The following is a 27547-nucleotide window of genomic DNA, read 5'->3' as shown; positions in this document are numbered from 1 at the left end:
AGAAAAAATTCCCACCTGATGGCTCCCCATCTCTGGTCTCAAAAAAGGAGAGGCAAGGTCCTCAACGAACAGTAAGAAGGGATGGGTTATGGAAAGTTTGAGGACTAGAGAAGAAAGGATGAAATCGTCTTGAGAGAAGGTGGGTAACTGAGCTTATCTAGGGTTTTATCAGATAAACCACAAGGAGGAAAATAAAACTTCCCCATCCAGATAAAACCCCATTTTTCCATACACAGAACCTTGCCAAAGAGTTGTTTACTCCTTTGCTAGCCTTCTCTGCTCTCTCTCCCATCCCCATTACTATCCTGAGATTGCTCCTGAGTTGGTTTGGAAGATGACGTCCATTTTAACAAATCCGATAATACTTCTCTGTACTTATCTTAAATTCAGTCTTTACTTCTAAATCATGTGTGACCCTTCTAAAGTTTGAATGGAGAACAAGGTGTTGGTAGGATTCAAGTGCCACACCGGTCTCCTGGCTTCTTCAGCCTGCCAGCTCTTGTTTCCCCTCTGTGCTCCTTGGAGTCTTTCCTACACATGCATAGTTCAGGGCTCAGCCAAGGATTTGATGTCAGTTGTAGTGGTCTCCATCGTAGTGATTCCTTCTTTCCCAGGATACTCTTCCTCAAAGTCTAGCCATTCTGACAGTCTCAGATTTCTCCCTCAGTTCCTCATTCCAACAAGACTAGTTTTCTGCTTGAGTTCTGGCCACTGTGCATTGTGTGGATTGAGGAGAAAGCCATAGAAACGTAGATTTCACTCAGCATGTTCCTTTCTTTCAAAGGAAGAAACTCAAAACCCTGAGATCCAGTCATGTGCTCTACTGACTGAGCCTGCTGGGAGCCCTACTATTTTATATTTTAAAATGAAAAATAAATAAAAGCTAGTATATTTTAAAATTAATGGGTAGGATCTACTTCCAAGTTCATATGGTTGTTGGCAGGGTTTAGTGCAGGCAGTTGGACTGAAGGCCTCAGTTTCTTACTGTCTCTGGAATGGAGGCAAGGCTAGCAATTGCCTGCCATGGGGGCCTCTCCATAGGATAGCTCCCAGCATGCCAGCTTGCTTCGTCAAAGCCAGCAAGAGAGTTGACTAGCAAGATGGAAATTAAAATGTTATGTAACATGATCACTAACGTGCTACCTATCACCTTAGTTGTATTCCGTTGGTTAGAAGCAAATTAGGTCCTTCCCGCATTCAAGGGGATTAGTGGAGACCATTTTAGAGCCATACTACCCCAAACCGCTTTATGAGGTAGCTTTTATTCAAACTAGCATCTGAGGCTGAGAAGCATCAAAGAATTATTAAGGTCATAGCTTGTAAGTACAGGTTTTGATTGAGACCCAAGTCTTTCCAAATTCTGTTGTCTCTTTGAGTATTTTATACAACCAAATTGATGATCTAAGAGATTAACTAGAAAATCTTATAGCATGGCATATTCATATACTAAAATAAATCTGTTGATTAAATCCCTTATAACCCCTTAGAAATATCATGAATAGAGAAAACTCTTAGTGATTATTGTTAATTAAATTTATCATAAATTGGGTGCCTGGGTGGCTTGCCTTCTACTCAGGTCATGATCCCGTCATCTGGGATCCAGTCCCACATCTCCCTCCCTTGAGCTTGCTTTTCCTTTTGCCTCTCTCTCTGTCTCTCATGAATAAATAAATAAAATCTTATAAAAAATTTATCATAAATTAAAATTCCCCATTTGTTTTTATTTTTTTAAGAGATTTTATTTATTCATGAGAGAGAGAGGCAGAGGCAGAAGCAAAGAGAAAAGCAGTCTCCCCAAAGAGCAGGGAGCCCGATATGGGACTCTCTCCCAGGACCCCGGGATCATGACCTGAGCCAAAGACAGACGCTTAACCCTCTGAGCCACCCAGGCCCCCTCTCTCTCCATTTGTTTTTAGCCACTGAACTGAATTCTGGGCAATAGAAGAGTTCAGAAAATTATGGGTTTAGAGTTATGGTGGTTGATAATGGCATTAATGTTTTCCAGAGTGCCATAATTAAACAATTTGAACATTTATTTTTCGTTACTAGGTGACCTTAAAGTCATTAGCTCAAAATCCAGAATTGTTTAAAGTATTCTTTTTTTTTTTTTTTAAGATTTTATTTATTTATTTGACAGATAGAGATCACAAGTAGACAGAGATGCAGGCAGAGAGAGAGAGAGGAGGAAGCAGGCTACCCGCCAAGCAGAGAGCCCGATGTGGGGCTCGATCCCAGGACCCTGGGATCATGACCTGAGCCGAAGGCAGAGGCTTTAACCCACTGAGCCACCCAGGCGCCCCTGTTTAAAGTATTCTTAAGAAATATTTTATGTACTATATAAACTGTTTCTTAACCTTTTTAGGTTATGGATGTTTGAGTAATGTAATAGGAGATAAATTAGACCTTCTCCCAAGAAAGTTCTCATAAGGAAGATTTTTACATCTATTTTAGCTGTGGCCTTCTGATGGCAGTAAAACCCGCTCATGATTCAGGGACAGGTCTATGAAATCACAGATTAAGAACTTGATTCAAAGTGTTTTCTATTGCATCAGAGGAATATTATTTAGCCATTAGAAAAGAAGGAAATTTTTCCTTTGCAACAACATGGATAGATCTAGAGAGTATAATGCTAAGTGAAATAAGTCAGAGAAAGACAAATACCATATGATTTCACTCACTTGTGGAATTTAAGAAACAGAATAAACGGAAAAAAGGACACAAACCAGAAAACAGACTCTGACTATAGAGAACAAACAGATGATTATCAGAGGGGAGAAGGGTTGAGGGGATGGTTGAAACAGGTGAAGGGGATGAAGAGTACACTTATCTTGATGAGCACAAGAGTCATACACAGAATTGTTGAATCACCATATTGTACATCTGAAACTAATTCAGTATTGTATGTTAACTATACTGAAATTGAAAAAATAATAAATGCTTCATGCCATTAAAAAAAAAACCTACAGTGTTTTTATTGAAAATGAAAACATTAATTTTAAGGAAAATAATTTCCATTTACTAGTCCTTAAAGAGATAATAAAATTTTTATGAAAAAGTTTGTTGGGGCACCTGGATGGCTCAGTTGGTTAAGCGTCTGCCTTCAACTCAGATCATGATCTCAGAGTCCTGGAATCAAGCCCCACAGTGGGCTCCCTGCTCATCAGGGATCTGGCTTCTCCCTCTCCCTCTGCTGCTGCTGCTGCTCACCCTGCTTGTGCCCTCTTGCATTCTCCCTCTCTCTCAAATAAATAAATAAATAAATAAGATCTTCAAATAAAAAGTTTGTTGGGGTCCTGGGTGGCTCAGTCAGTTAAGTGTCTGCCTTTGGATCAGGTCATCATCTCTGGGTCTTGGGATCAAGCCCCAAGTCGGGCTTCCTGCTCCACAGGGAGTCTGCTTCTCTCCTCTCTCCCTCTGCCCCTCCCCATTGCTCATTCTCTCTCTCTCAAATAAATCTTTAAAGAAAATAAAAATTAAAAATTAAAAAAGTTTGTTTTGTAAGCATTCAAATTGGAAATTGAGTACCTTTTTCCTCTAGAACTCTAACCAGCTCCTGACCTATAGTAGATATTCAGCAAATTTTTAAATAAGTTAATTTTAGAATATCAAATAAATACCTATAAAATACTTTTTTTTTCTGGTTGGGAAAATGAAATTTTCTCATTTAAGTGATACCAATATCTGACATCAGAGATCTGACCATAGGCATTTTATGATGCATGTTATTTTACTGTCATATTTGAATATAACTTGAAATTAGTGTTTTTATATTTTAAGGTAAATGAACATTTGAAAGACATTATGGAACAAGAACAGAAATTGAAAGAACATCACACAGTTGAAGCTCCAGGAGGTCAAAAGGTATATGTTTCAAAGAAAATAAGGTGCCTTTATAAATAGACTATGTATGTTCACGTACATGTATTTTTGGGAAATACAGATATTAGTAAATAGATATATTCATTAAATTATTTTTTGGTGGTGTTAACTGTGCCCTAAGAGAGCATGTCATAAATGCCAAGTAAGTAGAAGTACAAAATGAGCATTAATTGGATGAAGGTGTTTAGGAAAAACTTTTAATGATTAGAACTCAATTTCTGGAATACTTTTGGCAAAAATAGTGGCTTTGCCTTTGGTAAAATGTATGAAACAACAAGAAAACATTTTCAGTGTATCAGTCTTACTGACTTGTAGTAAGACCGGCCTTTAAAATATATTCCAGGAATTGTTAAGTTGTACATATGGTTATTCTATGAAGAAAGAAGAAACATTCATATGGATTCATTTTTTTCATGCTTTAAGAATTCTTGTGGCTTTTAGAGTTTCCTTCTTTGAAAATTTGTATTTTTTATCATATACTAAGACCAGAAGTGTATTTCCTGCACTATAGTATATCACATTTTTTAAAACAGTGAGAGCTCTTTAAACATGTTCTGTAGCATTTGAATTGGGGTGAAAGAAATTATAAGTGTTCAGAGATCTTATTTTCCAGTTGGATTATTCAAAGTTTCTTTATTATTATACAGTTTTTCTATTCATTTTGGTCTAATGCTCCTGGTCATTGATACCTCTATAAGAAGAGAAAGAAAAAAAGGAAGAAAAGGAAAGGTGTTTTGTGTATTACCAACTTCAGTAGAGAACTTTTGTAGGAGACCACCTGAAATTGTGTATAAATTTGTTATTTGGGGATCACAATGATTTCCCTCATTTAGCTTACTGACTAGCTGCTGAAAATACTGTCCATACTTGACTCTTCATCCTAACCTTGTTGACATCCTTTCTCCTAAATTGGGTACATCAGAATGGAAATCTTTGTTTTCTGTCACCCGTGGTCACATGTTCTATTTTCCTGACTTCCAGCAGCTTCTGTCCCTGTCTCTTTCCTCTTTCTTCCCCAAGTCCTTTCCTGTTAATTTCCCTTCTTTTCTCATTCTCATCCTGTAGGGTTAAAGCCTTGCCCCCAGTTTTGCTCCCGGCTCTAATCAGGAATAAGCTAAGATGGTATCATCCTAAATTAGAACACTGAGGACCTTTTTCCATAGAAATCTTGTTTGTTAAATATAATGATTAAATTCTGTAGTATTGCATACACATCATGAAGTACGTGGGGATTGTTTGCTGACATAGGACCCAATAAACATAATTTTATGGAATAAAAAAATGCCATTTATATTCCAAACAGAGCGCATGGCTTTTAAGAAAAGCTATGTGGAATCTGGATACTACTTATATTATAACATTTTGATGTTTTAATAGTGCTTAGTCTTATGCAATTGCACATATTAACCTCACAACCAGTATTTGTTTAGTGAGTCATTGAGTAAATGAAGAAGTAAATGTGACTCATTTTTAAATATTTGGATTAATACATATTTTAGCACAATACATATTTTTATTTTCAAATGATTTTTTCCCAATTGTTAGAATCTTTGTGCAAATTTCACATAGACTGTGTTAATTTTACAAAGTCTTACTGCAAAGTGCAGTGTCTCATATGAAGAACCACTCTGTGACAGCGTAAACTAGGGAAAGAAATCTCTATTACCTAATGATGAGATTTTTGGCATTTGAACTGGTTGGTTTGGCTGTAGATTCAATCACTTCATTCTTGATTTTTATTCCCATAAAAGCAAAATTCCTGATTCTTTTCTCCTTTTAGGGATAAGAAGTAGAATGACTTGTTCTTTCTTTTTTTTTTTTTTTAATTTATTTATTTTTATTTGTTTATTTACAGCATAACAGTGTTCATTGTTTTGGCATTGTTCTTTCTTATTGCTATATAATTGGAAAGAAGTTGCCACACCACCCACCTACTCAGGTTTGCTGGCCTGCTAACCTAGATTAGCCTTGTTGTCTGTGATTTATACAGCTATAGCCAGAGCCCATTGTTTGGATGATAACATTTCTTACCTTTTGTCCTTATCTTCCTATTCTCAACTTAGATGTCCAATAAAATCTGTTTTATGAAATTTCTTTTTAAACCATCTTCTTGGTAAAATATATGCATATGTTGAGGGATACTTGCACTGTATTTTTTTTAACTTCTTCAAACTTTAATTTAGTGAGTAAACATTTCCTCATTACCAAAAATGCTGCATTATTGTCCATATAATTTCTTTCTTTCTTTCTTTCTTTTTGAACTACAGGTTTATTCCTATTCATTTTTTAAAATTAACAAATAATGTATTATTTGCTTCAGAGTTACAGGTCTGTGATTCATCAGTCTTACACAATTCACAGTGCTCACCATAGCACATACGCTCCCTAGTGCCCATCACTCAGCCACCCCATCCCCTTACCTTCCTCCTCTCCAGCAACCCTCGGTTTGTTTCCTAAGATTAAGAGTGTCTTATGGTTTGTCTCTGTCTCTGGTTTCATCTTGTTTCATTTTTCTCTCCCTTTCTCTATGATCCTGTGTCTTGTTTCTAAAATCCTCATATCAGTGAGATCATATGATAATTGTCTTTCTCTGTTGACTTATTTCGCTTAGTATAATACCCTCTGGTTTCATCCGCTTCATTGCAAATGGCAAGATTTCAATTTTTGATGGCTGCATAATATTCGCGCGCACGTGTGTGTGTGTGTGTGTGTACTACATCTTTAACCATTCATCTGTTGATAGACGTCTGGGCTCTTTCCATAGTTTGGCTGTTGTGGGCACTGCTGCTATAAATATTGGGGTGCAGGTGTTCCTTCAGATGACTACATTTGTGTCTTTGGGGTAAATACCCAGTAGTGCAGTTGCTGGGTTATAGGGTGGCTCCATTTTCAACTTTTTGAGGAACTGCCATACTGTTTTCTAGGGTGGCTGCACCAGCTTGCATTCCCACCAACAGTGTAGGAATGTTCCCCTTTCTCCACATCCTCACCAACACCTGTCATTTCCTGACTTGGTTTTGATTTTCTTGACGTGGTTTTGATTTCTGTTTCTCTGATGCCAAGTGATTTTGAGCACTTTTTGGTGTGTGTGTTGGTCATTTGGATGTCTTCTTTGGAGAAATGTCTTTGCGTCTTCTGCCCATTTCTTGATTGGATTATTTGGTTTTTTGGGTGTTGAGTTTGATAAGTTCTTTATAGATTTTGGAGACTGGCCCTTTTTACTTGCAGTGTATATTATTAGTGCTGGACCAAAATTAGAATTCCGAATGTATTTCTTTAGATGTTATTAGATCTGTTGATGATGTATTTCTGATTGTTGAGTTGGTTGGTGTCCTAAAAAGAAGGCATTTTATGTAGTACCATGTCCTAGAAAAATGTTTTGTTTAAGCAGTTTACTGTGTTATTTTCTGTTTTTCTTTCAAGTTGCTCTTTTTCCTCCTAATACTCCTTTTATTCTAAAGTAGGACGCCCAGTTAAATGTGAATTTCAGAGAAATTCACGATGAGATTCACAAGCATCTCGTATTTTTATTTGTTGAATCTGGCAGCCCTACTTAAAAGATCTCTAAAGTTTATAGCTAATGACATTGAGTCCAGCATTCATTCTTTTAAGGAGTTTGTACAAAGTGCTACGGAAAAATGAGTATGAACTTAAAGTCAGAATAGTTCTGCCACTAACTAACCTCATGACCTTTACCAAGGCACTTAACCTCTTGGGCCTCATTTTCTTTATCTGTAAAAATTTAAAAGTTGAATTAAATGGCTTCTAAATTCTATGACTAAAATGATTCTCAAATTTTCCTTTCTTAATATATTAGTAAAAGTAAGGGATTCAAAGCAAATGGTTAGTGAAAATAGTAAGTAGTTGTTTATTATAAACTTTTATATGTATAAGTATATATATGTAACTTGTAGAGTTATGGTAACTGTGGGAGTAAAATATCTAAGAAGGTTTTCTAGAAAATATGGGACTTGAACAGGGCCTTTGTAGGTTTTATGGTACTTGCAAAGTAGGGCACTAGGTCATTGGGAATAACATGAGTGGAGACATGAAGTTACAAGTAAAAGACGTATTTGGGCATTAGTAAGTAGACCATTTGGATCATTTTTGAAACAGCTGCAAATTCATGGGTTTGTATTCTTAAATTTACAGTACTAACTATATAGAGAGTAAAGTTTGTTTCTCACAGTATTAAAGATTGACACTTGCCACTTTTAAAATAGAAATACTGGTGAGGTATTTTACAGAGGATTGGGAATTGGATGAGGAAATAACCTGTGGAGAAAGGATATTAACTGAGCTCTAATTGCTTTTCATTTAAAGGTATAGTCTCAAAGTAGACTACACTTTTCCCAGTGAGACAGTAGGTGAACGCTTATACATCTTAGCTTGATTACCTCAGCCCCTGTGAATTTCTATTTTTACCAAAGTTCCTTAGCAATTAAAAACTATGACCAACTTTTTGTTTTAAATGCTGTTTCTTGGGCGCCTGGGTAGCTCAGTGGGTTAAGCCTCTACCTTCAGCTCAGGTCATGATCTCAGGGTCCTGGGATCGAGCCCCGCATATATATGTGTATATATATGTTTGGTTTTTTCTCCTCTAACAAAACATATTTAATCTTTCACAATTTGTGTTTTTCAGTGACAGTATATTCTGGAAATTACTGCATATAGTCCCTAGATATCTTCCTCATATTTTTGAAGCAGCATAGTACTCTGTTATGTGTATGCACCATAGTTTCTTTAACCACTTTCCTTTGGGCATTTAAGTAATTACCAGTATCTTGTGATCACAAATAATGCTATGAAGAATAATATCCTTTTGTATTCTTGGATTTTCAGGGTAAATTCCATAGAAATTGGATTGCTAGATTGGAGGGTAAATGCCTGTGTCATTTTGGTAGCTAGTGCCAAAATCTTCTCCAAAGGAGTTTGTACCATTTTACATTCCTATCAGCAATTCAGCACAACTTTTGAACTTAACAGCAGTGAAGAGGTTCTTAAGTCTAATGGCTTATGAGGTGACAGGTCACACTATGATTAATTCCTTAATAAATTCCAACTTCATGAGGTTTCCAGTGACAGCCAGGTCAAACCAGCATCCTCCCAAAGTGTCTCAAGAGCACCCAGAAGTAGTTCAGGAATTATCCCAAACGCCAGAGTGATTATGAATACCCAGAGGAAGACATAGAACTGTTTGGGGAGTATTAATGGCAAGACCTAAAACAACTAACCAAAATTTAGGGTGAGCCAAATGTGTGATGAAGACAGTAGAAAGGATTGCTAGAAATTAGAATTATTCCAGAAAATCTGAACTGCCCAGTTTGGTCTTGGTTATCAGTAAGAACTTAATAAAAAAATTTTCACCAGTTGTCTGTGGCCTTTTAAAAACATTCCGGTCTCATAATTTTATCTTAAAACAGGATTTGTGGTTGCAGTTTGCCTAGTTGTTCACTGAAAATTAAAAGGAGGGGGCAGTTGCTATTCACTGCAGAAATACAGTTATCCTTCTTCAACAAGGGGGTTTTGCGTATATTTGAGCTTATGAAAGCATGTGTTTATAAGCATGAATAGCACAGATAATGTATTTGTTCTTTTAGTATATCTACTTTTTTTAGTCCCTTAGTTTCCTTCAGCTAGGCAATCCAAATGGTTTTCCTTTTTCCTCAGTAGGATTGCTGTCACTAAGTTAGGTCAGTGGAGAGGTGGGAGGAAGGCCAAAGCATCTGAATTAGTAAAAAGTCCTTTTGAATATTTTACAAGATATAGAGAGAGATATATAGAACCATCAGAGACTGCTTTGCATATCTCCTGTTTTAGTAGTTCACAATAAATTTCTTGTTATCAGTTTGTGTATAATGAAATTTTCTAGTCTCAAAAACAAGAAACCTCCTATTTTTGAAATTTCGGTTATACATTGGGATCCTGACACATTCTCAGTGGCTTCCTTTGCTCCTGTTCTTTTGTACTTTTTTTGGTTATCATAACTGCAGCTGCCCAAAACTTCTGGTTAAATGAGAGACTAAAATACATGCAACAAAATTATTAAGGTTATTTTTTCCTGATGCAATAAGGAAAACTTACTGGACATGTTATCTCTATGGAAAGTTGGTATTTTTCTGATTCTTGAGGTGACTTTTTTCTGATTCTTCAAGTTCTTGAAAATATTTATGTTATTTTCCAAATAATCTTATTTTTACAGTTAATTTTATATAGGAAAAACTTGTCTTTAAAGATTTTATTTTTAAGTAATTCCTACACCCAATGTGGAGCCTGAACTCAAAACCCCAAGATCAGGAGTTACATGCTCTACCTACTGAGCCAGCCAGGCACCCCTGCAGAATAATCTTTCTACATAAAAGTTGAATATGAATTTTAACTCAGACCGCATTTAGTTTGGTTCATTCAATAAATGTTTATTCAGGGCCTCAGAAATTGTGCTAGGAAATACAAATATAATAAAATTATTAGTTCATATGAACTGAAATTATGAGTTTATTCATCATTTTAAAGAAGTAAAATTATATTCTTTGCTATACCTCTAGATAGTAAAATTAATAACACTTATATTCTCTTTATGTAAGTAGCTACTTGCTTTAGAGACTATAAAAATCTTAGTAAGAATTGTCAATTACCCCATTAATTAAAAGAAATTCTTCATATAGTGGAAAGAAATGATTATTTTGTTCAGGTCTACAACGCTATCCACTTTATTTGTACACTTATTGATAGAGTCTTTTTTCTTTTCTCTTTGGAAAGAAACACAGCCATATCAGACTTGGTTTAATAAAGTCTAAGCATTACAGTGACTGCAGATCCAGCCCTGATTTTCTACTTCCCTTTTGTGATATAGATTTACTTTTTAATATGATGTGTGATACTAGAACTTGGAAATAAAATTCTTTGCTGCCAAAGTATATAGACTATCCTGAGTATCTGAAAAATGAATTGTTGTGTTGGGAGAGAAGATGAGGGGAGGAGAAGGTGGAAGTCTTTATCATTAGGAACCTATATTTTTAAACCTTAATTAACATTAAAAAGTATTATGAGAACTATAAACTTGGAACTCCACTATGAGAAGCTTTATTGTCACTTTTTAATTGAAAATCATTCTGATGAATTTTCCCTTTACCTTTTGCTTTCCCTTTTTTCCCCTTGCTGCTTCCTCTGAAGTCTCCTTCCAAATGGTTTTGGAAACTGGTTCCAGTAAGTTTGCCCAGCTACTTCAATTTGCTCTCCAGAATTTTAATTGTAGAATGGTATTGTTTGTGTCTCCCTGGTATAGTCATTTCATATAATTCTGTTAGTTGCTGCATTGAGATTGGATTTTAAGGTATTTGATCATAATATAAAGTAAAAAGATCAAAAAAATCTAGCCAAAGTTTGGATTAGAAGCTTTAAAAATAGTTTAAAGCATAAGCATTCTTTCATTAGTCCTATTGATATTTACAGACTGTTAGTAACTAGGCTAAAAACATGTATGGATAGAGATTCTTACTAGTTTTAATAACTTTAGGAAAAGTAGATCTGAATTACATATGTAAATTATCTGTACTCTTTTTAAGGGTATATTTTTTGTGTTATTAAAAAAGTGACGTTTTCTTAGTGGCCATACCAGTATTAGACCTAAACTATATTCAGTTCTGATTTGACCTGAAGGTCTGTTCTTTAAAAATTAAACCTGGGTGGTTAGACCACTTATAAGTATTTTATACCCTCATAAATAAGTATATAATTTAGAAATACACTGTCGTTTTGGAAGATAGAAAATACGATGCCCCTTTTAAATACCAGATATCTCAGTTTATAGAATGAACAGGGAATGTTTCCATACAGCAGGTTTATAAAACCATAGAAGATCAAGTATAAAAGATGATAACTTTTATGAACTGCAAATAGGAGTTGTACATGACACCTGGTACATCTTTTAGGATATAATCTTCAGGAAAAGTTTTTAGTATGCCACTCAGAAATCCCTGATAGTCTGTTCTAAATCATCTACATTCATTGCTAAAGCCTTATTAGTCTGTGTGCGTGTGTGCCTTGAATAGAAGTGCTGCTTGGCAGAGAGCAGCAGGACAAACCACAATTCGGTTCTTTATTCCATGACCCTGGGCGCTCAACTCAGTCCAGTTCAGATTATAGGCTGAAAACAGGCTGCTCCTAGGGATCTGGGAAGTTTGGGAATGAGCCCACCCAGCCAATTTAGAGGATTTCTAAGACGGAGACTGTTTTGTTTCTAGCTGGCCAGAGAAAGGAATGTAAGGATCTAGAACTGTCGCTTACCAAATGTGAGAAGGGTAACTTAAGGCTAGAAGATGCTAGTGGTTGATTTCTTCTTTCTCACCCTCCCCTTTACTTCTTCTCTGCTCTTTTTTCATGGTTGAATTTTAAACTCTATTAGCAGCAAAGTGAGACAGGTTTCTAAAGATACTAAAATCAGTAATCAAGGAATTTATAGAGTGCATATACATAATTTTTTCTGAATGTAGGTACTCCTGAGTTTGGAAAATACCATTAAATAGAGATGTCTAGCGTGCACTGATGAAGAAGAACAAGCTCTCCGATGTCTTCAAGAGGAAAAAATGCTCCAGGCATCTTGTTCTTGGGTAGCCAGAGAGAAACAGGAATAAATATTTATTTCTTCATTAATGCATATACTTTTCTGAGGGATAGCATTTAAAGGAAGTTTAACTTCACCACCAGATCGTAAATGTTCTCTTTCAGTAAATTATTTTTGTTTTTATTCTCATGAAAGTATTTTATTTCATAATTATAATTATTAAAATCTATATAACCAGATGGAGTTAGAAGAAAAATTAGTTTTGATTAAAAAACTTGAAATATCAGTAACCAATATAATCATAAATTTTTCTAATAAAATATTTCAATATGCATTTTCATTAAGTCGTTAGCATTATTTTCTTGGCTTTAGGAGAGCTGACAGCTAGTCAGCTGACCAGCCTTTAGTTATCGCTTGCTATGTTCCCAGCAGTGTGCTTATTAGCATTTTATGGGCATCGCCTTACTTCATCCTTCAGTGGTTCTGTCAAGTAGGTACTATTATTATCCCCATTTTACAGATGGGGAAACTGAGAAGTGACAGTTTAAGTAATTTGTCCAAGATTACAGAGCTAGTAAGTGGCAGAACCAGGATTTGAACCTAGGTAGCCTGATTTAAGAGCATGTCTCATTTCTAGAGAACTATCTTACAAATTGGTATCCAGTCACACCAAGCAATCTTTAAAAAACAAAGATTTCTTCTGTTTTTCTGAGGGGGAGCAGAAATCCTTGTATTTGCTCTGTTAACCCTAACCCTAACCCTCGTTGGGTTTTTTCAGTTTCAAAGTTGTTACATTTTATTTACATCATCTTAACATTCAAATGCAAAACCAGAATATTTTGGTGATATTCTAGTTACTCAAAGTGATGTTTCTTATTGTCAGATTTTCTGTAAGAATAGTATTGTATTCTTACACCTGCTTCCCAATTTTGAGAATTCTTATAATTCTTTATGCTCAAATAGTACTCTTGCTCTTTGCATATAAGAACTTGTGGTCTAAGTTAAGACCAACATTAAAATAAATGAATTTTATTATCTACAAAAGAACAGAGGATGATTTGGATATAAAATGTTAAGAACCCATTTTGTGATGCTTTTATATTTAAATATTTAGCCTAAAGGTCATTTCATGTAAATTGGCAATATAATGTTGTACTAAGTACTATAAAGCTGTTGCTCTGTATTTGACTTTGGTAAAGTAATGTCTAGTATTATTTAGAAAAGAAGGATATTGCTTGACTAGTTCTCATTTCTCTTGATGTATATTACTGGTACATTAGAATCTACAATGCTGTTTTTTTCCTTATGTTGTTTAGTATTTATTTATTTTATCTCTCTCTTTTTTTTATATTATAGGCTCGTTACAGAAAGGAGCAAACATTGCTCAAGCAACTGCCTTGCATTCCATTGGTAGAAAATTTGTTGAAAGATGGTACAGACGGCTGTGCTTTAGCTGCTCTTATTCACTTCTACTGTCCTGGTGTCGTCAGAATAGAGGGTAAGTGTCCCAGTGAAATATTTGTGGGCTGTAGATAGATGGTGACAAATATTGAGAAAACAGTATTTAATAAGTAATGAAGGCTAAAAAAAAAAAGTTTACGTATATTCCTGAGGAAGGTAGTTGAATAAAACAGTGCTAAGTCTTTCTGTGTCTCTACACAGAATACACTATATTTGTAAGTGTATGTAAAACAGAATCCACGTAAATGTGTGTCTGTACTAAGCCACTAATTATAAAATGATATGTATGTTATCAAATTAACCCACAGTCATCACCTTGCTCTTTTCCTATTTGAAGATATTTGTTTGAAAGAAACCATGTCTTTGGCTGATAGCCTGTATAATCTGCAGCTGATTCAAGAATTTTGCCAAGAATATTTGAACCAGTGTTGCCATTTCACCCTGGAAGATATGCTGTATGCTGCTTCATCCATAAAGGTAAATTGAATGATTCTTGGTGTTTTGTTTTGTTTTGCTTTCAGTTTTTTGAAAAAATATATATGTAACTAGATCTGTAAATGGCATAGTCACTATAAGTTTACAAATTATAATATCAGTCAAATAAGCTTTTGAAAAAAGTTTTATTTTTCTATTTTAGGTTTTTAATACACTGTGCTATGGGTTTCTTTCATAATACAAAGCTAAACTGAAAAGTTGTAGTACAAAACTGACCTGTTGTCCTAAAGTTAGCAAAATAGAGGATAAGCCACTACGTGAATCTTAGACAGATGCTATTATGGTATGCTGGGAGCATGAAGGAAGTTCCGGTCACTTTTGGCATTCAGCAGGACTGTGGAATATGGGAAGAAGGAACCCTTAAGGTCCTGGGAATTGAGACAAAACCTAGAGAAAGAAAGAGGGAAAGGAAAATATTAAAATACTCTGGAAATGAACCTTTTTAAAAAGGAATTCAGTTTTATGAATTTGTCCCCTTGCTTCAGAATATCACACACTGTCTGTTAGCTGTGGGCCACTGCTTACTGTGTTCTGACAGGAAGCAGTTATTGAGCACCTAGTTATGTTTGGGGTGGTTGGGATAACTAAGTGATCAAAACCAAGATCCTCCCTGTTCTGATGGAACTTACTTTGTAGCGGTGAAGAGAGACGTGTCACGCGTAACTGCTTCTGAGCTGCAGGTTAAAAGGCAGTCGCTTGTTCAAAATTTTGTGATGTGACCTAGTACCTCGGTGTTCCCAGCAGCTCATGGCTATGAAGTTCCTTCATATCTTACAGACCTGCCTGAAGGTTACCAGTTCTGCTTTAGAGTTTCAAGGATAGATCATCTTATAATAGATTTTTTTTAAGTCTGGCTGAGAGGAACAACTTTGTATCGTTCTACTCATAGTTTCAATGTCAACTTTAATTGAAACTGCTAATGGACCCCTCTTACCATGATATTTGTACCTCATGGTTCTTGTCATTCTTACTCTCTGATCTCTCTTTCCTTCACCCATGGATCACCACAGGTAGAAGACAGAGCCAAAGGTAAAGGCCTTTCTAAAATAAGCCACTATTCTTATTGACCCCGAATGGGCCCACTCCCCACTGTCTGACACATCAGAAGAAAAACACTGATTTATTTTGAAGGCTTCTACCTTGCCATTTTTATCAAAATGGAAGATATGAAATAACTGTTTCCATATATATCTTGTTAATGCCTTTTCTGGCACTCACCTGTTAAGAAAATTAAATACTACTTCTGTAGTCTCAAAGAACTCATTTCATTAATTACATTGAGACATAAGATTGAGTAAATTTAAGTTGCTTACCTTGGAATTCCATTAAATAATATATAGCCCTGATGTTTAAATCGACTTAGTCTGGGCATGATCTAGATATAAAGACATTTTCTTAAATCAGGCATATTTAACTGACAGAAACATCTGTCAAAATAGCTAGAATCAAAAAGAAAAGAAGTAAGTATTGGTGAAGCTATGGAGAAAAAGGAAGCCTTGTGCACTGTTGGTGGAAATGCAAACTGGTACAGTCACTATGGAAAATAGTATAGAGGGTCCTCAAAAAATTAAAAATAAATTTAGTAATTCTACTATTGGGTATTTACCCAAAGAAAATGAAAACACCAATTCAAAAAGATATATGCATCCCTATGTTTATTGCAGCATTACTTACAATAGCCAAGATATGGAAGCAACCTCAGTGTCAATCCACAGATGAATGGATAAAGATGTTGTTGTGTATACACACACACAAATATTACTCAGCCATAAAAAAAGAATGAGATCTTGACATTTGGAACAACATGGATAGACCTAGAGGGTATAGTGCTAAGTGAAATCAGACAGAGAAAGACAAATACCATATAACTTTATTCAAATGTGGAATTTAAGAAACAAAACAGATGAGTGAATAAAAAGATGAATTTAAAAAAAAAACAACAGACTCTTAAATTCAGAGAACAAACTAATACATTGCCAGAGGGGAGGTGGGTAGAAGGATTGGTGAAGTAAAGGGGATTAAGAAGAAAAAAAAATAGGTAACTGTCTACAGAAAAGGCTTCGGTCACTTTCTGTATTATATACTAAATTATTAGAACCATGAGTTTGACTTCCATTGAATATTTTAAGACTAATAGTTGGAAATAATTCATCTTAGGAGGGACACAAAATGTTTAATATAGTTGAGCTGTTTAAAGTTTAAACTTTTAAACTTTTACTGTTTACTGTTTAAAGTTGAGTTGATCCAGAAAGCTCTCCAAGTTATTAAGTGAATTGTTAAGTTATTTAACAATTTACAATTAATTTAACAATTAAGTTAATTGTTAAGTTATTAAGTGAAGTGTTATTAAGTGAATAAAGTGGGTAGCAACATTATAGCATGATGTAATTTATATATTAAAAAGGTTTTTTCTATTTGTATGCAGATCTATGCATAGAAGAAGGTTGATTAGAAGGATAAACACAGAACTGTTAACAGTGGTTTCTTCTGAGTGAGATATTAAGATTTGGGGGAGAGTAGTTAAAGCATACTTTATTTTTATTCTGTTATGTTAGTCACCATACAGTACATCATTAGTTTTGATGCAGCGTTCCAAGATTTATTGTTTACGTATAACACCCAGTGCTCCATGCGATACATGCCCTCCTTACCTACTAGGCTCACCCTTCCCTCTAAACCCTCAGTTTGTTTCTTGGAGTCCATAGTCTCTCATGGTTTGTCTCCCCCTCAAATCCCCCCTTCACCTTTCCTTTCCCTCTCCTAATATCTTTCATGTTATTCCTTATGCCCCACATTTAAATGAAACCATATGATAATTGACTTTCTGTGCTTGACTTATTTCACTCAGCATAATCTCCTCCAGTCCCATCCATGTTGATAACAAAAGTTGGGTATTCGTCCTTTCTGATGGCTGAGTAATACTCCATTGTGTATATGGACCTCATCTTCTTTATCCATTTGTCTGTTGGAGGTCATCTCGGCTCCTTCCACAGTTTGGCGATTGTGGACATTGCTGCTATGAACATTGGGGTGCATATCGCCCTTCTTTTCACTACATCTGTATCGTTAGGGTAAATACCCAGTAGTGCAATTGCCAGGTCATAGAGTAGCTCTATTTTTAATTTTTTGAGGAATCTCCACACTGTTTTCCAAAGTGGCTGCATCAACTTGCATTCCCACCAACAGTATAAGAGGGTTCCCCTTTCTCCACATCCTCTCCAACATTTGTTTCTTGCCTTGTTAATTTTTGCCATTCTAACTGGTGTAAGGTAGTATCTCAATGTGGTTTTGAATTTAATTTCCCTGATGGCTAGTGATGATGAACGTTTTTTCATGTGTCTGTTAGCCATTTGTATGTCTTCTTTGGAGAAATGTCTGTTCATGTCTTCTACCCATCTTTTTTTTTTTTTTTTTTAAAGATTTTTATTTATTTATTTATTTGACAGACAGCGAACACAAGTAGGCAGAGAAGCAGGCAGAGAGAGAGGAGGAAGCAGGCTCCCCGCTGAGCAGAGAGCCCCATGCGGGGCTTGATCCCAGGACCCTGGGATCATGACCTGAGCCGAAAGCAGAGGCTCTAACCCACTGAGCCCAGGCGCCCCTACCCATCTTTTGACTTGATTACCTGTCTTCCATGTTCTGTATATCTATATTCTTCTGCATTGTTTAATTGTTTAAGAATGTTAATATGTAGTTGCATGACTGTTTTAACCAAAAGAAAAGAAAGTTTTTAAATGAAATTTATTTGGTATCATGCCTGGAATATGGTAACAGATTTATTGCTGTTTCATCATCATAAATTCAGAAAGAAATGATCATTTGGTTACTTGGGAAAACTCTCTCACTATGCTGACATCTTGTGGCCAAACACAGTATCTTACTGAAGTATTTTTTCCAGCTTTATTGGATATAATTGACATACAACGTTGTATAAGTTTAAAGTATGCAAAATGATTACCACCAGGGATAGATGACACCTCTATCATATCACATATTTACCATTTCTTTTTTGTGGTGATCTACGCCTTCAGCAACTTATAAGTATACAATACATATCTCGTTAACTATAATCATTAGATTATAGTTCACTTATAAGTGGAAGTTTTTACCCCTTAACCAAAATCTCCCCATTTCCTCAGCCTCCCAGTCCCTGGTGAATACCACTCTATACTCTGTTTCTGTAAGTTCAGCTTTTTTAGATTCCATGTATAAGTGAAATCATACAGAATTTGTCTTCTCTGTCTGACTTACTTTACTTAGCATATAATGCCCTCAGGGTCCATCAGTGTTGTTGCAAATAGCAGGATTTCCTTCTTTCTCGTGGCTGAATAATATTCCACTGTATTTGTGCACCACATCTTCTCTATCCATTCATCTATTGACAGACATGTAGGCTGCCTCCATATGTATCTTGGCTATTGGGAACAATGCTGCAGTGAACACAGAAATGCAGATTTCTCTTCAATGCTGTTTTCAGTTCTTCATATAAATACTCAGAAGTGGAATTGCTGGATCCATATAGTAGTCCTATTTTTATTTTTATTATTTTTTTTAAAAGATTTATTTATTTATTTATTTGACAGGCAGAGATCACAAGTAGGCAGAGAGGCAGGCAGAGAGAGAGGAGGAAGCAGGCTCCCTGCTGAGCAGAGAGCCGGACGCAAGGCTCGATCCCTGAACCCTGGGATCATGACCTGAGCTGAAGGCCAAGGCCCCAACCCACTGAGCCACCCAAGTGCCCCTTATATAGTAGTCCTATTTTTAATTTTTTGAAGAATTGCCATACTCTTTTCTGTAGTGGCCGTACTAGTTAATATTCCCACCAACAACATACAAGGGTTACTCTTATCTTTTTGATGATAGCCATTCTTACAGGTGTGAGGCGATATCTCATTGTGGTTTTGATTGCCATTTCTTTCATGTTTAGTGATATCAGATACCGAGGTCCTTAAAATATTAATGTATCAGTTGATAATTTAGTTGAGTGTTAATGTTTTTCCAAAAGATAGAGACAGCTTTCAGTTAACTATACTAATAGAATGGAACCTAGGGCCAATACTTTAAATATAATATTACACTTTGGGTTTAGAAATTATCCGATGGAGAGAAATATAAAGAAAAATTATAAATCACAATGATCTTACTACCAGAGATATTCCCTGTCCTGTCAACAGTTTGGTATTTTGCCAACTGATCTTTTTTGTTATGTATTTATTCATTCATTTATACATTCATTCAATAAGTATGTACTGGCCATTTATTATGAACTGTTTTAAAAACTGAAGATATATGGGATGCCTAGGTGGCTCAGTCAGTTAAGTGTCTGCCTTCAGCTCAGGTCACAGTTCCAGGGTCCTGGGATTGAGTCCAGTAAACAGGCCTCCTGCTCAGTGGGCAGCCTGCTTCCCCTCTGCCTGCTGCTACCCCTGCTTATGCACTCTTCACCCTCACTTTCTGATAAATAAATCTTAAAAAAAATAATTTTAAAAAACCTGAAGATATAATGATGAGCATGATCTTTGTCCTTCTAGACATAATAGTCTGATGGGTAAAATGAGGAACTCTGGAGAATGTGGTATTAAATGAAGCTGGAGAAATTAAAAAGAGACCGAATTATGTACTCTCTACCCTTCTGTAGCCTATAGTCAGTTTCCCAAAAGCCGTGGAAGTGGGGGGAGGGGTGCTGCATTTTCAAAAGTTTGTTTGGCCTAATAGTCAAATAAAAAGCTATTGTGTTCTAAATAAGAGCTGAAAACAGTTTGAATCAGAGTGATTATGATGAAGATGGAGAGAAGTGGGCGGATTCCAGAAATATTTAGGATGCAAAATTTGCAGGCTTTGGTGGTAAACTGGATAGGAGGGAGAAAGTAGGAGGCATCAGAGTGACTCCTAGGTTTCTGGTGTGCACACTGGGATAGTGATGCCATTCATTCAGGTAAAACTGGAATAAGGTCAGATTTGTGGGGCAGATCCCCAGTTCAATTCCAGACATTTGAGGTGCCTTTGAGATATCCAAGAGAAAATGCTCTCTAGGCCACTTCATATGTAAGTCCAGTTAATACATTTGGGAGTCATTTGGTAGCTGGTGGGCATGAATGGCAGTTTCCAATGAGGGGAGGAGACATCAGGAGTATCAAATGCTGCTGGGAGGTCAAGTAAGATGAAGACTGAAAAATCTGTTTGATTTAGCAACAAATGTAAGTCACTGGTGACTTGAGCCAGTGCTGTTTTGGAGGAATGATGTGCCTGGATGCCAGACTGGAGTGGATCAGGGAGCCAGAAGGCTGAAAGGAGATTGTCAGCATAGGTCTACCTTAGAGAAGTTTAAGAAGAGGTAAGAAGGTGGGAGTGAGAAGAAACTTACTGAGTGAAGGTTGCATTTTGTTTTTCATATGCTCTCATATGAAAAGCTCTTCATATGCTCTCATTTGAGCATGTTTAAAAAGCTAAGTAGGAAGGATTCAATTGAAGGGAAGAATATATAGGAGAAAAGCATATAATTAAGAATGTAAAGTTTCTGAAGGTTAGCAGGGATGGAATCCAACACAGCCTTTGGGATTGTAAGCATTCTCATTTCCTTTCTAAAAAAAAAAAAAAAGTCACAAATTACAACAACTGTTTAAAATAGTATGTATTGTCTATAAATGTTTAAGTATTCTGGGAATTTATAGTTAAAAGCAAATGCTGAAATTAGGAAACCTACCAAATTCTATTCACCATTATGCCTTATCTTCTATCTTCTATAACATTCTAGACTCCTTCATTCAAACACCTACCTGACAAGTCCATTTAAATGTCTAATGACTATCTCAAAGCTATTAACTCAGCATTCCTTCCACTACCTATTTATCCCAGTCTTTCCTGTTTCATTAAATGGTACCACCAGTTGCTGAAGACAAAAACCTGACTTACCCTTGATTCTTCTCTTTCCTTCACTTCCTACATACACAATCGCCTTCTGGAACCATCAGGTAAAAGATAAATATTTGAAAGTCACCAGCTTAAATATGAGAAAACAGAGAGTACATGAACTCTAAATGAGAGTGTATAGAGCTTTGAGGATTATTCATAATTAACAGGTAGGACTGGGGTACCTGGGTGGCTCAGCTCTTAATTTTGGCTCAGATCATGCATGATCTCAGGATTGTGAGATCAAGCCCCTGGGCTCCTTGTTCAGCAGGGAATCAGCTTGAGATTCTTTCCCTCTGCCCTCCCCCCACTCCTGGCTCACTTTCTCTAAAATAAATAGATAAATCTTAAATTAAAAAAAAAAAAAAAAAACAGGTAGGAGGAAGGCATGGCATTGGAAAACACCCATCTTTCCAATGATAGTTTTGAAAACTAAAATTTAATATGAAATAAAACCTCACATATTAAATACTAATTTGATAATTTTATTGATGCCAAATTTAAAGGCATATTATTTTAAGTAATTATAAAACAGATTTTGTATAGTGCTAATTTTTAAACTTGCTAGATGCCTACAATTAAAGTAATTCTTCATGCTTATAGCTTTTATGATGTATGCATCCTAAAATATAATCTTGTTTTAGAAATATACTTTTGAGGACCCTCAGTCTTTTCTTATAATTTTAAGCTATTTTAAAAATTACTCACAGTTTCAAATATAAATCATAAAAGGCAAATGACATAGTTAACTTCCTAATAACTTTTCAAAGTTAGGTTGACATATTATATAATGTTTCTGTATATACATTTCAAAATTATTAATAATTAGCCATAACGATCTAGTCGTTTGGTTATTTCATGCCTGGTTGAGGCTAGCATCATCAAGCATGTAGATACCTGATTAAGTTTTGGAGAAATTTCTAGGGATCTGGAAAGAGCCTTTTTTTTTTTTTAAATGATAGCCACTCTTCAGAGTGTCAGAGGCTGTTTAAGTTGTTTGTATTGACTGGATGAAGGGTGCCTTATACATAATCTCAGGTTCTCTGGTTAGAAGTACCCATGCCTGCCACGTAAATTGGACTACTGTTCTGGGTATATAGAGAAAAGCAGGAAAGAAGTTTTGAATGGCTATTATAAATTTTACCTATAAGCGTGAATATTGTATCCCAGATTTAATAGCCTAGAGTAGATATACTCCAATGATGAAGGAATGAGATTTAAACCTATGTTTTAATAGGTAAAACAGAATAAAATTGTATTTATCATTACTTTCTGGTCAAGTCTTAACTGATTTTTCTCTTTTTCTTAACTCTCTTACATAGAGTAATTATTTGGTGTTCATGGCCGAGCTCTTCTGGTGGTTCGAAGTTGTGAAGCCCTCATTTGTGCAGCCTCGAGTCGTTTGTCCACAAGGAGGTAGTAGGTGTTCCTGGAAACAAACAAAATGGAGCGTTTATCTAATCTCTCCTGGTTATTCTGTTTGAGGGAATCTTATTATTGTTATAAAACAGCTGTTAGCCTTATAAATTCTGAATATTTTAATATTTAAAGCTACTAAGTTGCTTGTGAGACAGATGATATAGGAGAGAACAGCTCTGAATTTGAAGCTTTATGTTGTGGAATTTTTAGCTTCAACTCCTTGCCTGCTTTCTTCTTTTTGCCTCTCTTAGCCCCATCTCTAGCTTTATTCCCTGTTAGATGCTGTGTTTTTAATATTGTTACCCAGATTCCATTTAAATGATGGCTTGGCTTTAATCTTCAATTTGAATTTACCTTTAAACCATAAAAAGGTTTATATACATATTTTTAAGCCTGGTATGTTTTATGATCATTACATAGCATGATTTATTGATTGCACATAATAAGAAAACTAAATTACAAAACAAAGGGGTTACTGTAAAGATACCTAGAAATAAAGAACAAAAAATTTTCCTGTTTTTTCTCTAAAACAAATTTTCCTTTGGCTTCCATTGTGAAACGAGAGGTTTATTTCTATTGGGGGAAAAGGATTCTAAGCACAAGTTTAGCTCCTCTAAAGAACTTTCTTCCAGCATAACTACAGGACCCCTGCTTCTGCTGCCAGTGGCTGTCCTGTGAAACAAAAACACAGTTATCCTGCATCCCAACCACTTAGCTGCTCTCCTTGGCTCCAGATTTTTGTATTGTTCTTCACCATTACTCTTATTTCTCCTCTATCTCCTCGCCCTCACAAAACAAAAAAGAAAAAGATCAGGAAGGAGGAAAAAATATATAGTCAAGGGAAAGGCATGTCACTATAGTGAGTAGAATGAGCTTGCTTCCACTGTATCTCAGGCAAAATTCTGTGAACTATGTAATAAAGAGTATTTCATCTATTCCATCTCTAAACTGCTTAGGGCAGATTCTGATTATTGAACCATTGTGTATCAAAGTATACCTACAGAGAAGTTAAGATCCTTCCCTAAGGCCATGTAATAAAGTCAGGTGTCTTCAGTAATTATCATAAACCATATTTGTACAACTTTTTACAATTAATATAGAATTTTCACTTACATTGTGTTCTGTGATTTTTATCTGCAAAACCCACTATTCAAAATATTCAACAGCTATTACATTAGGTCTCAAAGACAAAATGTAAATGGAGTCTTCCCCAGAGTTATTTACAAAAATAACTCTATGGGGGGGGGGGGTTAATTACTGACCAGTGAAATTCTTTCTTAATTGATTACCAAAATATCAACTATTTCATAAAGAAACATATATACAAAAGAAGAAACAAAAATTACCATATGTAACTGAAGTTCTGTGAAAGCTTTAGCAAAATCAGACACTCAGATTTATTTTTAAATATCTATATTTATGTTAGGCTTCCCCCTTACCTTCCCCCTAATTAGCCTTAATCAAGTGAATTTTTTCAACCAGAACTTCAAGAAGAGTTTTAAATTTTGCCTTTGAAAATTTTGCATATGCTATAATAAAGGAAAATGGAAATTCTTGAAATGGTGGAAACATGCTAAATACATCATTTTGAGGCTTGCATCTTTTATTGTAGCTGAACCTGTGAACGATATGCCTTCAATTCCTGTCTTGAATGTGGCCAAAACAAACATCTTGGATAGTTCGTGTAGTTCTGACTTCACTTCAAGGTAGAGTCCAGAATGACTTCATTTTCACTGTTTCCATTCCATTTGCTAATGAAATCAAAATAAAATTTCATTAGTTTTTAACTAGCTTACAGTATTATAGCTTGTTTTAACATAAATGTAATTGAATTTACACAGAGAAGATGTTTCATATATAGGCTTTTATGAATCAATCATACTCAAAAATGGGAGAATATGTTCTGAGGTTCAGATAATAAGCTTAAAACCAAACTTTTGCCGTAGAACTTGTTTATCATTGAGAACTGCTTAAATGATAGAGCGGGGGGAATTTTAAATTTCTATCTGGGTTTTTAATTTTTTTTAATTTTTTTAATCTTTGAGGTAGTTTCCCCTGCTATTTTATTTGCTGGTTACTGTAGCTAACCAAAGATCACAATAGAATGTTTATTGTAATACTGAATCTTTATATGTGATGCTTTAGTTCTTAATATCAGGAACTGAACTGAAAATAAAAATTTAATATCAGGATAATCCTGACTTCTGACCCAAACATACGATAGACACATTAGTTTGTTTAAAAATGTTTTTCAGCAGATCCTGTAAGTAGCATTTTAGGTATATTTATTAGAACCTAAAATTTATATTGACTTTGGACTCCCTAATTTATCTGTTTTTTTTTTTAAGTTTAAAATTGTATTTTGTGGCGTTTTAGAAATCCAAGCAGATCCATTAAAAATACATTTTTAAATTGTTGAACAGGCAATTCAAAGTACTTTCTTTATGAATTCTTGGCTTAACATAAAAATATGAACTTGTTCTGAGCTGTCACCCACCTCACACATTTACGAAGTTTTCTCTCTCAAGTGGGTGCTAATGGGTCTAAAACTGGAACATTGACAGAACCCTTACGGTACTCTCACTGCCTTTGTAGGGCTTCTCACCTCTGGACTGGCTGATGTCTGTAAATTACTTCCTACTGATTAAGAAAGCATTTTCGTTCACTTATCCTCTGATGTATTACTGTGGCTTTTTTTACTACTTCCATTAACTTTTCTATTCTGTATCTATGCCTCAGATTTTACAAAAAGAGGTTAAGTTAGGATATTGCTGATCTAGGAGCTTCTCTGTATTTTCCAATGGGAAACTTTTTTCTATATTAATTTTCTTGGTGTTTTCCTGGGTTTATTACATAGTGATGTCTTCCTTGAAAATTTAGAAAACATTCAGTAGTCTAGGTTATGACTACTATACTATTAAATCTTTAAAATCTCTGAAACTTTTTGCTTCAAGGCTAGATCATCCCACAGTTATTATTTCTAGGAACCTTAGTTGGACACTCTTCACATTTCTGACACTGGAAAATGTCTTCAGGCCCTCTGGAAGACTCCTCTCTTTTCTGTTTCTCAGACATCTCAGTGGCTGCTCTTACTCATTTTTCCTAGCAGATGGATGTCTAAATTCTTTTCCTTGAAGAGACACTGTATAGCTGTCATTCTAGGATACTACTAATCCTCTCATTTCTGTAAGTCTCCATGTGGTCCACTGGAGTTCTCCCATTGTAGAACTTTTCAGGAAGGAGTCCAAAGCTTCCACTCTTAACTGAGAAAACTGCAGTCACATGTACAAATGTGAGTGTCCCTAACTAATGTAGTTATGAGGGGCAAACAAATGAAGAAGACAGGCAAAGCAAGAAACATTTGTAGCAGCTAATCCACATACTTGACTACTAACCTGCTCAGCAGTTACACCAGATCAAATTTTCTATGCAAATATAAAATTGTGGCAATTAATAGGAATTTAAAACACTTTAGCCATTACCTGGAGAAGAAGAGTGAATATATCTTTATTATTAACTTGTGTATCTTCAGGATTAGCCTCCTCTCATAGCTGTAACAGGAGAGTAGAACAGGGGCAGTGATTTTAGAGGGAGGGATAACATAAACAGATACGATGGGGGCAGGTGAGTACTCCCTGATAGTCCTCTGAAAATATGAGCAGTTTAGGGGGAAAGGCACATGGAAGCAGATAAGCATTTGCTTTAGAGACAACAAGGTTATGCAAGTTCTTCAGGTATTGTTGCCTTTAGAAAAGCTTACTGGTCAAGCTTTCATTAAATAGTAAGAACAGGAGATTGTTGTTTCATTTGAATCTTTTGGTTGATTTGTTCATGTTCTCAGTTTACAGTAGCCAAAAGATAATGTGATCTGTAGGGAGACTACAAAAGTCACTACATACTCCTGTTCCCCAGTTTATGCTCAGCTGATTGGGGGTGGGGATGTGTAACTTCTGCACTTGACTATAAGGTAGGCTACAACAGACTTGAAAGTTGGAGAAAAATTAAATTCGGGCCAAATGTCATGATAATTTAAGAAACAGACTACCCAATCCCTTGCATTAATTCGAATGGGGTGGAATTAAGAAATAGGAAAGCTTCACATCATTATAGGCATTGAGATCTTCAAGGTACAGCTCAATACATTAACATTAACTTTGATGTAACTCTTAGAGATGTACAGACACAGGTCCATGAGCAGGGAAGCTGTGAGGATCTTTTATAAGGGTTTATTTTACCTGTAGTTTCTGGAGATTTAAGTATTTCCAGCTGATGACTTTCATTTAACTTATTTATTTCTCAGTTTTTCTATTTGTAAAATGAAAATAATATGCCATATCTTATCTCACAAGGACGCTGAGATGTGTATGAAAAGATTTGGGGCTTTTTGACTAAAAGACATAAAATACATAGAGATACATATACTCATAGAGTCAGAGGTGATAATGTTTCTAATTTCAGCCTCTGTGCAAAGTTTATATTAAAGAAAAAGTACTAAAACATTTTTATTTTACCTTGTAGTGGGGAAGGAGCTGCCTTTATGCACTCTCATCATTTGCCTTCTAGACATTCACGCCCCCAAGCTCATTCTTCAGCTTCAGGTAATATTTTTGAAAAAACCTAGGTTAACTGGGAAATTATTGAGAATAAATGTAAATAAAAATATGAGGTCTTTTTTTTTTCTGGAAAAGTGTTGTATATACATTAAAAGGTTGATTGGTTCCTCTGTGCTTGTTTTTCTTAATAGAATTATCTGTTTCTCCATATATACCTACTTTTTAATACTCTTAATGACTCCTGAAATATTTGAAATCTGTTAAGCTG

The 27547-nt window shown here is 35.4% G+C and overlaps 1 protein-coding gene and 1 long non-coding RNA gene across 5 annotated transcripts in view; one reads left to right on the top strand and one right to left on the bottom strand.

Moving 5' to 3' along the window:
- CAMSAP2 (calmodulin regulated spectrin associated protein family member 2) overlaps positions 1-27547 on the top strand; it is a 110501-nt gene that overhangs the window by 69529 nt on the left and 13425 nt on the right. For 2 of the 4 annotated variants that reach the window (XM_045982643.1, XM_045982642.1), the window contains exons 4-10: positions 3778-3861; positions 11053-11085; positions 13799-13940; positions 14241-14380; positions 22630-22723; positions 24339-24432; positions 27245-27324. In XM_045982643.1, coding sequence (XP_045838599.1) covers positions 3778-3861; positions 11053-11085; positions 13799-13940; positions 14241-14380; positions 22630-22723; positions 24339-24432; positions 27245-27324 — 667 coding nt within the window. The remainder of the gene's footprint in view (positions 1-3777; positions 3862-11052; positions 11086-13798; positions 13941-14240; positions 14381-22629; positions 22724-24338; positions 24433-27244; positions 27325-27547) is intronic. The other 2 variants (XM_045982645.1, XM_045982644.1) reach the window with 1 other exon arrangement.
- LOC123927790 lies at positions 24355-27274 on the bottom strand. Its single transcript, XR_006815544.1, has 3 exons — positions 27238-27274; positions 26209-26277; positions 24355-24477 (listed from the first exon to the last, which is right to left on the bottom strand). It is a non-coding gene; the product is annotated as an uncharacterized LOC123927790 (long non-coding RNA).

The sequence above is a fragment of the Meles meles genome, chromosome 17 (assembly GCF_922984935.1).
Source record: "Meles meles chromosome 17, mMelMel3.1 paternal haplotype, whole genome shotgun sequence".
NCBI classification, from domain to species: Eukaryota; Metazoa; Chordata; class Mammalia; order Carnivora; family Mustelidae; genus Meles; species Meles meles.
Note: the sequence above shows the minus strand (reverse complement) of the source record. Positions and strands in the feature narration are given on the sequence as shown.